Source organism: Streptopelia decaocto (assembly GCF_964273445.1).
Source record: "Streptopelia decaocto genome assembly, chromosome: 1".
In the NCBI taxonomy this organism is placed as follows: domain Eukaryota; kingdom Metazoa; phylum Chordata; class Aves; order Columbiformes; family Columbidae; genus Streptopelia; species Streptopelia decaocto.
The window spans coordinates 128,293,216-128,304,198 of NC_138663.1; the positions used below are offsets into that span (position 1 = coordinate 128,293,216).

The 10,983-nt window shown below is 48.2% G+C and overlaps 1 protein-coding gene across 2 annotated transcripts; it reads right to left on the reverse strand.

The window, feature by feature from the left end:
- Nucleotides 1-649: 649 nt before the first annotated feature.
- On the reverse strand, nucleotides 650-10,983 carry ADPRH (ADP-ribosylarginine hydrolase). 2 transcript variants are annotated; one of them, XM_082043752.1, is made up of 4 exons: nucleotides 10,521-10,983; nucleotides 8,951-9,297; nucleotides 1,911-2,271; nucleotides 650-1,152 (listed from the first exon to the last, which is right to left on the reverse strand). In XM_082043752.1, the coding sequence occupies exons 1-4, from the start codon at nucleotides 10,592-10,594 to the stop codon at nucleotides 765-767; spliced, it is 1,170 nt and encodes a 389-aa protein (XP_081899878.1). In that variant the 5' UTR covers nucleotides 10,595-10,983; the 3' UTR covers nucleotides 650-764. The 2 variants fall into 2 exon arrangements, with proteins under 2 accessions (XP_081899878.1, XP_081899879.1); XM_082043753.1 differs by having other exon boundaries at nucleotides 10,586-10,980.

Here is a 10,983-nt window from a genome sequence, read left to right on the forward strand (position 1 = left end):
TTGGGCTGTATCTGCTGTAACCTCTGTGCTAAGGAGCAGAGGTTTTAGCTTTACCCGTGCTCACTGCTAGATGGCAAGTGATGTCCCTGGCACTCCCCATCAGGGGCAGAGAGTGGCGAGCATGGACGAGCCATCATGGGTTGGCCAGGAGGCATCTCTGGCAATCCACGTATGCTCCCCACAGCCAGGCGTACGTCCCTGAGCCCCTCTGGGTTGCTTGTATGGGCATGGCCCTGGTTTGGGGCAGCTTGTGTGGGTTGTGCTGCCTGTCCTGCTGCTGGAGCATTGCTAGCAGTGCTGCAGTGGGTGCCCCTGAACCCCTTGAGGACCAGACAAGACGACCTGTCTCAAGCACTGGAACAGGCTCCCCAGGGAAGCTGTGGAGTCTCCTTCTTTGGACACATCCCTGTGCAGTCTGCTCTGGGTGAACATGCTTGAGCAGGTGGGTTGGACTAGATGATCTCCAGAGGTCCCTTCCAACCCCAGCCCCTGTGTGATTCTGTGAAGGCTTGGCTGCTGGAGGGACAGACGCATTGTCTCATGCTCCCATTAAACCCCTGTGTAACTGCTTTCCCCCAAGCTGATAGCTCCAAAATGGCCTCCCCACTGAAGCCAACACACCCAAACAGAAAAAGCAGGCCTGGCTCTGGCTTACACTCGCATGCTTTAATCCAGTGGGTTTGCAAACCGTTTGCAGAACCTTGAGTGAACGAGGTGCGGCAGGAGGGGCAAGCACATCCCGGGGGGCCCTTGTCACCCCCTGACTAGGTGATGCGGTACAAGTCCCTGGCCGCCTGCTCCAGGCGGTCCCTGTACTCCAGGTCAGCATAGAGGGAGGTGTTGACCCCCCGGAAGCCGTGCATGGCCCCCCACCAGCAGGCCGCGATGGCGGCGGTGGAGTCGCTGTCGCCCCCGTGGAAGAAGGCCCGGTGAGCCAGCTCCGTCCAGGAGTCCCCTGCGCCCAGCAGCGCGTCGTAAGCGATCATGGGGGCATCGTGCCCGCTGCTGCCCCCCCAGCCGTCGTAGCTGAGGGAGGTGTAGAACGAGTCTCTCTCTTCCACACCATACTTCGGGGGGAAGGTGGGCAGCGAGACCCCATCCGATATGCCTCTCTCCGCCAGGTATTTCTCCCATTGCTCTTCGAAGTAATGCCTGCACAAAGGGAAATAAGATGTGAGGGCTGTAAGAGACGTCCCACAGCAGGAGTGCATACCTGAGCTCCCCGCAGGCTCTCCAGGCACCAGGTGAAAACATGCCCCGGCAAGAGCCTGGAGCGATGGCTCAGCAAAATGGTAGGCGTCCCCCGTCTGTCGAACTAGGGATGTGATTTACAGTAAGAGGCACAAGGACATGTTTCAGTGAGTTAGATTTCCCCTCCCTCCAGCCACTTGGGAGAAGGCAGCTCAGCACCTGCTGCTGTCGCGCTGCACGGGATTCAAAGGCTCAGAGCGAGAACTGAGTCATCCTCCCAAATTCAGATTACCTCTGCCCCTGTCCATGTGCACCCCTGTGCACAGAGCCACACTCAATCTGCAGCCACATTTGGTTATCGCTTTCAAACTGAGCTCAGCCCCAAGCCTGGTGCTGTTCCCCAGCCTTGCTTTTCATCTCTCGTCAGATCACAGTTGCTTGAGATTACAAGTCCAGCTACCTCATACTGGATCCAGAAAAATGTCACAACTACATGACCCAAACACAACCCGACTTTTTTTTTTTAATAAGTTAGATGCATTTTTCCCCTGGGGGACTTCAGAGACTTTCTGAATCGATTCGATCCCACGGCATGCATCTGCTGCTCTAGGAGTTCAGCATAATGTGATTACTGAAGCTTAAGTATAACAGAGCTTGCCCTTTTGTACATGAAGTTGATTTTAATTTCACCAAACCCCAGTGCTGGTAGCGCAGCTCACCACTGCCCCATGTTCTCCTCCACGAAGAAGCCGGTGTCCCGCACGTAGGCTTTCGCTCGCGGCAGCACCTCCAGCAGCCTCTTCCCCCAGGCCTGGGGGGGCACGCCATTCACCGCAAAAGCCGTGAAGAGGGCCGAAGCCAGGGACCCCAGGTAGCCAGTGGGGTGATGGTGGGTCATGCGGCCGCTCTCTATACTGACTTGCACCAGGGTGTCCAGCTCGGTGGGGTGGCAGAAGCGCAGCCCGATGCACATGGAGCGCATGGCGGCCCCGCAGCCTCCCGCCCGGGGGCTGAACGGGACCCTCCAGCCATCCAGCCGCTCGGGATCCAGCTTCAGAGCGTTTGCCTCACACATGGCACCTGGATGGGGGCGGCAAAACCCAAAATGGAAGGGAAAGAAGAAGGGGAAGGAGGGAAAGAAGGGAAAGGAGAAAGGAGAAAGAAAGAAAGAAGAACGAAGGGAAGGGGAAGGAAAGGAAAGGAAGGAAAGGAAAGGAAAGGAAAGGAAAGGAAAGGAAAGGAAAGGAAAGGAAAGGAAAGGAAAGGAAAGGAAAGGAAAGGAAAGGAAAGGAAAGGAAAGGAAAGGAAAGGAAAGGAAAGGAAAGGAAAGGAAAGGAAAGGAAAGGAAAGGAAAGGAAAGGAAAGGAAAGGAAAGGAAAGGAGGAAAGATCAGTAGGCAATAACATCACATAACTCAGGAACTGAGGGAAGACAGGCAGGGTAGCAGGGAGGAAGCATTGCGTTCTGTGAAGTATCCAGCCCCCCTTGTGAAAACATCAGTTGTCTGCTCACATATGTTTCTTGCCCTAAATTGCCAGCAAATCCTGCATATTCCCAAGCAGACCTGATAATTCCTGTTTGTGAAAACAATTAAAAAGCCTAGGGGAGTAAAAAACATTCCGCTGCTGATTTATGTAATTTACATTGTTTATGTCTATATTTAATGTTATTTATTTAATAACTTACCCGTTTACCAACTTATCCATAAAGTGTATATATATATATATAATGTGTGTAGATAGATAGATAGATAGATAGATAGATAGATAGATAGATAGATAGATAGATAATCTAGATAGACATATATAAATATAAAGGAGCTTCGGAGGGCCATCAGACTGCACCAATCCCTGATCCAGCGCATGTCTAAGTACCACCGTGTTTCTTTCCTGAGAGTTGTTTAGCCTCTTTACAGGATCCTTTAAAGACAGTGACCCCCACACACCTCACTGATACGAATCGTTTCCCAGATCTCCCTTGCTGCAGCTCAGGTTTGTCAGGAAGCGATGAATGTAGCATCTCCCTCACCATGACACGGTCTGCGTAACTGGCATTACTGTACTTCTCATCAATAAGCCGAAGAAGGTGAGACCAAAGGTTTGTCCAGCCCACTGGCTCATCTCCAAACACAGCCACTAACAGATATGTACGGAAAGGCTATAAAATATGAGGCAAGCACAGTGTTTCCCCCAAGAGACCCTCCTGGCTTCCAGCAGACAGAGGAGCAGAGACTACTTGAGTCAGGAGATGTATCCCAAATGCTGCGTTCAATAACCCCAGCAGCCCCAGCCACCATGAAATGGTCTCTAGCTCAGAGCCATGCCTGCCTTTCGACTCCTGTAGCATCCCATGGTAACTGGAGCCACAACTTTGTTCTGCAAAGCCTTTCCTTTTGTTTTAAACTGCCATTTGACAATTCCCTCAAATCCTCCTCTAATTCCTATATTACAATAACAACTTTTCGTGCTCCCCACTATTCAAGGCTGCATATACTTTGTCCCTCTTCCTCAGTTTTCTCCTGTTACAAGCTGACACCCTAGTCTAATTTTGCCTCTCTTCTGGTGGGAAGCCACACCACAATTCCTTCTTGCCCACCTCCATCTCTTTCATAGTAATGCTATTTACTTTTGAAAGAAATGACTCTGCTTCTTCCACTGCTGCTTCTTCAGAAACTCACTTGCTAGTCCAGCACATTCATAAGATAAAGCCACCTGCACAAACACATCCACATTTCAGAGCCCAACCAGCTTCCCCAGCCAAGACCATGAAACGAGTTTTGAGAGCTAAGCCCAAATGCTTGTGTGCAAGGACAAGGACAAGGAAACAGGTCTGAAACATTGAATTATCTTTGATTCTCTTCTACCTTGCCTTTTCCTCCTAGTTTCTCTTCTGGCCAAATCTTAAATACTTCTTTTCCAGCAGAAAGGTAAATCAAGGGCAGGTTTCAAGCAGCTTCATTGAAGTTTTAATGTGTTAGACAACGGCAAAAGTGGACTCAAAAGACTAGTCTTCTCCTAACCACAGCATGGTCCTCTCTCAGAAACACAGGGCAGCAGCAGCAGTTGACATGCCCATGCACCCAAAATTAGACCATTGCTCCTATATTCTGCTGTCTAACCGGGATAGGTAGCTGATAAACTTGCAGGCACTCCGCTACTTCAAAAGTCAAACTAAGTAGAATGGGATAGCAAAGAAGCCTGGTCTAGCAACCTCACGTAACTCTACAATTCAATTACCTTTGTGCAATTTGGTCACCATGATCTAGGAGCTTGCTAATCACAGCTAGGTACTGCAGTAAGTGCTCTGCAGAGCTGTTTGCTTCTGCACTCCATGTATACGCTTAGTGGTAGGATTTGGTATACAGCAGTCCGTTTTACCTCCACACAGCATTTACAGCACCCTTGTAACCCAAATACCTCCACATCCAACCACAGCTTTAAGACTGGCTTCTGGACATGTGCTAAAAATAAATAATGGCTGGCTGCTGTCAGGAATAAGGTCATGTGGATCCTTTTATAGTTCTGGTCTGAGCGTCTCTAGCATATTTCTTTTCCGACAGCGTTGTTACATTACAGGCTCATTAGATCAGCGTGGGCTACAGCCCTCTGTGCAGTGCGAATGGGTGGACCAGCTCCCCGTAAGTGGTTGTCTCCAACTGGAGAAGCAGCTGGGTGCTGTGGCTGCCAGGTGCGGGTGGCACAGAGCTGTGCTGGGACCCATCGCCACCAACCTCTAACTCAACTACCTGTTGGGTTTTTTTTTGTGGCGTCTCAAAGTGGAAACACGTTCAGGCCTCTAAATCTGCTTCTCGTGTAGTTTACTAACTCAGTGGGGGCTGCTATGTATAAAAACCATTAAGAGAGATATCAGTACAATTTCCAAAATTACGATGATTAACAGAAAATTGGAGCACCTTTTTCAAAAATCTTACTACACTAGGCATTGCACTTATGAGCTATAATAGCACCTTAAAAAGAACCTGTCAAAGCCACATTTTGAAAGAGCTGTGCCCGCTAATCTGTTTCTATGTTCCTAGTAAAACACATGTTCTGCCAGGAAGACAAGGGGAAGGAGTGCAAAGGGACTAGGGCTGCTTAAAATCAAAATGTTCTCTGCAATCTTGCTGGAACTGTGAGAAAGACATTTCTTCAGGACATGTTTGGGCAAGCTGAGAACAGGAACCTCAGTCTTTGAGAAAAAGTGAGATTGTTCTTGCATTAACAGTAGTCAGAAGAAAATTAAGACGATGACAATGCTTAAATGGTAAGGAAAGAGGGGTTATTTTGCAATAACAACCTACTCACAGCTTTAAACCTGTGTATATTGTTTTAGAAGATGACTACTGATAACCTGCAAATGAAAAAAATGTGTAAAACAAACCGGTATACAACAGCTAAGACCCTAGTGATTTACGAAGTATTACAGGTATTATCCTCATGTGTTTAAACAGTTAAAATATTAAAACATTTAAAAGCCGATTTAGGAAGACTAAGTTCAAATCACATCAGGTCTTTTTTTAAAAACAGGTTTAGAAAATTAAAAAAAAAAAAACAAAAAACAACCTGATGTAGCAGTTTTTGAATAAGGAAATTCTGTTTTGGAAATCCACCAAATCCTGATTAGGAATCCTCTGTACTAACCAAAAGAAACTAAAAGTTATCTGAGGAGGGTACTGGTCTAAAGGAAGAAGAAATACAAGCAAAAAGCATTATGTGAAGAAAGACAACCTGGAAAAGTTTCAAGTACAATTGGACACTATTTCTGGAATAGGCTTCCATTCCACTTATTTAGACTCTTCATGAGCACAGACAATAACAGTTGTTTGGAATCAATCCATACACTTTAAAAAAGGTGAGTTAAAACAACCACATAGTGGTAAATAGCTCCACAGGGAGAGGACTTGGACCAAAAGACACGAGTTTTGAAGAAGGTTTCTTGGAGAGCTGCGGAGGCATGTGTTGTTGTACCATGAAAAAAGAAATATGGCCATGGTCGTGTCGCTTAATTCAGTGGCTTCATTTTCTGTGAAAAGCAATGAATTTGGGACTGTGGCACATCACAAAGACCAATAATGGGTGTAGGGATTAGCCTGCCATTGAATTAAGATAGTGAGTTCTCTCCTGGGGCTGCATACTCAAGAGACCCTACTGTCACTGCCTGGTGATTCATAATGTTGTGGGAATCTCTTTGTTACTGCGGGTTTTTGTTTTCAGGTCTGGACTCCCTTGTGTGGGCGAGCAATGTGACTTTCCCCCACTGTTCTGGGGAATATCTTCTGTGTTGGGTGAAAGTTGCAGCAGCAACTTTCCATTCTCAGCCCGAAGGGCTGCAGTTCCCCAGGGAGTACTTGCTTCGGCCAGAACAGCATCACCCTGGGTTATGTTCTCAGTTAAAATCCATTTGCTCTGAACTGCCAAAAGAAGTTATTGACACGCAATTTCTATCATTGGGATTTATCAGTACAGCACAGAGACTCCAGACTGCAGGCAGCTTTTCGGGATATGGGTTAGGTATTTGCTTTAGTAGCACATCAGTGGGCATTAAATTGTTAAGTGTCAGGATCTAAGGTCTCAGAGCTGAGCACCTTTCCTATGGCTGCAGCAGCAGCGCTCCAGAACGCTGCTCCAAGAACATTCCCAACAGACTTCAATTTTTCTCCACATTACTTTCCCCACTTCCTCCCAAATTTTATAAGGTTAAGTGTCCATGGACCCATTAATGAAGTTGCAGTTCTTTGTTCAGTGACCTTTCCTTGTCACTCCGATTAGCGTCCATAGCAAATCTACTTCAAAATCTTTCACCTCCAATGGGAACTGATTTTGGGCATACTGTAGCTCACTCACTCACAGGACTGCAGCAGGTTTGCTATTATCCTTAGCTACTAATTACTAACATTTCAATTTTAGGTTCTTCTCCTTTTCATCTTGGGTTTTAGTCACCAAGCTCAGATATCGGAGGCAAAAATAGCTTCCAGGTGCTGTCTGACTGCCAGCTGCGGTTAGTCCACCTCGTCAAGACCCCATCAGCTGGGGGAACTACAAGATGCTCCTTTTCCAAACAGCAGCGAGTCTCTCGAAGTTCAACCTGCCTACTCCTGCTATCCTGGCAAGCATTGTTACCCCTTCCTAAATATTTTATTAATTAGGCTACTCCAACTACTGAGACTATCTGTGTTAAAGAATACTGATAGTCTAGTTCTTTACACGAGGGCAGGTGGTCACTGTCGAAAGGCAAACAGATTACACTTCTGCTCAAGTTTCCAACCTGGTTTACCTTGGAAATGCACAGCTCTGTCACACTATGCTCAGTGACCCTGCAAGAGCAATGCACGATTGGGCCTTTCCCATGTTTAATGTCAAGCCAGAACACTCTTGATATATTATGGGCACTACAAATAGGCATATCTAGGCAACTTCTTTTCGATGTATAAACTTTGCATCTGATTGCTGAATTTTAGTGTTTCCTGGATACTTCACACTGCCTGCACTAGTCAAATTAGAGACTCAGACCCAGTAGCTCCAATTTAATTCAAGCACCCAGAAGAGGCTGGGCCATAAGCTGAGGGAGCTGGGGCTGTTCAGCCTGGAGAAAAGGAGGCTGAGACACCTTATCACTGTCTACAACTACCTGAGAGGTGGTTGTAGCATGGAGGGTGTTGGTCTCTTCTCCCAAGTAACAAGCAATAGGATGAGAGGAAATGGCCTCACCTTGCGCCAGGGGAGTTTTAGACTGGATATTAGGAAACATTTCTTCACAGAAAGGGTTGTCAGGCACTGGAACAGGCTGCCCAGGGAAGTGGTGGAGTCACCATCCCTGGAGATGTTTAAAAGGCATTTAGATGAGGTTCTTAGGGACATGGTTTAGTGCTAGAGTTAAGTTATGATTGGACTCAATGATCCTGAGGGTCTCTTCCAACCGAAATGATTCTGCGATTCTTTGAGTGCAGAGAGAGATGGGGTCGTTGGGGATGAGTTGGGTCAGCAGGCCTAGGTGAACCAGGAGTTACATGAATACGTTGCATATGGTTTGGCTACCGCAGCCTGCCAAAGGGCCCCTTTTGAACACAGCCACACACTGCCAGTCCCTGCGGCCTCTGGCTCAAACTCGCCACCCCTGTGTCTATCCAGAAAAAAGAGAGCTGGTGGAAGTACAGGGTTCAGAAATGATGATTGTGGCCTGACTGTCCTGGCACAGAAAGCAGGCATGCATGGCTAGCTAAAAGGAGACTTTGGGTTTAATAAACTTAATTATTCCAAGCAAGGATCTCTATGCCTTTTAATGTATTTATATGTAATTTATTGCATTTATTATGAGAAGCTCTGTATTAATTATCCGTTCAAATGTGCTGCTTTAAAACAGCATCTCAGCGTGCACATTACACATTGCTGAATGTGTTTTTCATCCATTGAGTGTGGGAAAAGACACATCTCCAATGCAATAGTCAGCATCTTTCCCCTGAGTTCAAGGCCAGGCCTCAAACATACCTGTAAGAATGTTTTGCAAACATGGGAAAAATAGCATCTTTTTCATCCAGTTTAGGGAAGCCCAAACCACTTCAGCTTGCCCTATTCTGTGGGGGTTTTTTTTGTTCATCCTGAAACAGGTACTCAGTGTGGAAAACTTTGGTCTTTACAAGAAATACAGTTAACGCTATCAACAGCCAAAAGCAGAGCCAGGGCCAGCGTCAGCTCCAAGCTGCAGGAAAGGGAGACATTAGCAAGAGCACAGCCCTGCCCAGACAGCACTACGGCAGGCTTACCTGGAGCTCTGCCCTTCATGTCATTCATGCACTCCTTGTAGTTCTTTGCAATCAGGGAATAGAGATGTGCCAAACTTGTTTTTTTCCCAGCAGCTACCAGGGCTTCAGCTGTGGCCAGGTGCATCACCGTATCATCGCTGACTTTCCAGCCTCGGATGCTCAGGTTGCCGAGTCCCCCCATCTCTGCCAGCTCCCTGTGGATGGCCGGGCCGCTCTGCAGGAACTCCCACCTCCCATTGTAATATCCCAGCGTGTCACCAACCCCGCTCAGCACCATCGATGCCACGTAGTTGTCCATCACCTTAGGACACAATGTTTGCCCCAGGACTGCTTCAATGTAGAAAACACTATTTAAAAAAAAAAGAGAGAGAGAGAGGGAGATTGAAGATAAAAATCTTTCCCAATTCAGTATGAGCCTCTACTTGTAGGAAACGATCATTTTGCCAATATAGTAGGCCAAGGCGGGATCTCTCAGCAAAGCATATTTTATTAACAATTTTGCAAGACCGGGTTTTCCACCTAAAGGCAGGCACACACAATAGGGCAAAAAGCCCTTGCTTACATCCCCAAAATCCTGGCCACAATTTCCCTCCCCTGCTCCCCATTGGTTGGGTACTTCAGGGTTTACAGACTACCAGACACCTACCTCAGTTTACATATTTTATTCATCTAATTCTAACAACTCCTTCCCCTTATCAATCTATTTAGAATATGGGTTCCTTGCTCTTTGGCTACCCTTCCCCCTAGGTTAACTTGTAAATACAGGTACCAGTTTGCATTCCGGGATTAGCTGGAAGAGACTTTGTTTTACATTAAGGATTCAAGCTCCAGGAGGCTTTCACGCCCCGGGGGGTACGGAGGCAGAGCTGGTCGGTGTTAGGGGGGCCCAGGGCCTGGTAGAGGCAACAAGCACAGGGGCTCTGGGCAGTGGCTCCTGGTACCAGCTTGTACCAGCACAGCTGGCTACCTCATGGAATCACAGAATGTCAGGGATTGGAAGGGACCTCGAAAGATCATCCAGCCCAATCCCCCAAACTGGAGCAGGAACACCTAGATGAGGTTACACAGGAATGTGTCCAGGCAGGTTTTGAATGTCTCCAGAGAAGGAGACTCCACAACCCCCCTGGGCAGCCTGTTCCAGTGCTCTGGCACCCTCACTGAGAAGAAGTTTCTTCTCAAATTTAAGTGGAACCTTTTGTGTTCCAGTTTGTACCCGTTGCCCCTTGTCCTACCATTGGTTGTCACCCAGAAGAGCCTGGCTCCATCCCTCTGACACTCACCCTTTACATATTTATAAACATACCTATAACATTTATAAAATTTACAAAATTTTATAGAATTTATAAAATACCCCCAACGGGTATTTTCAAGGATACACCCCTCCAAAAACAAAAACAAAAACAAACAAACAAAAAACACCCAAACATGCTCCTCCTCAGGCTCTGCTGGAGTCGCTTTGGCTGGGGGGGGGCGGGGGCAGGAGACCCGGGGAAGGACGGCGGGGCCGGCCGAGCCGGGGAGCCGCGCCGCCGGGGGAAGCGGCCTCTTCCCGGCCCCGGCGGGTACTTACGCAGCCAGCCCTGCCAGCAGGGGCCGCGGGGCCCTGCCCGGCCTCGGGAGCGGCAGGCGGCTCACCCGGAACATCCGTCGCAGGCCTCAGCGGTAGCTCCCCGCCCGAGGCGCCTCCGCCCGCCCCCGGCGGCGGAGACTCTGCAGCCGGCGGGCCCGGGGGCGTCGCTCCTAGAGGAGCCCGGCTCGTCCCTGGACTGACCCCGGCTCTCCCCCGCTTCCCGGCCCCCTGCCGCTGGTCGCGGCCACGCTGTGCCCTGTGCAGGCCGAGAGATCGGGAAGGACACGGGTGTTCTGTTTCATTTTCGAGGTTGTCTCTTGGCGCCCTGACAGGCGCAGCAGTCAACTCTGAAATTAAGCTGCCCCGTGGAAATTAAGTCACCGCGTGGAAATGAAATATTTCATGAAAAAAAAAAAAAAAAGTAAAAATGAAAGGAGCTTTCAGCATTTCCCCTGCTTTTTCC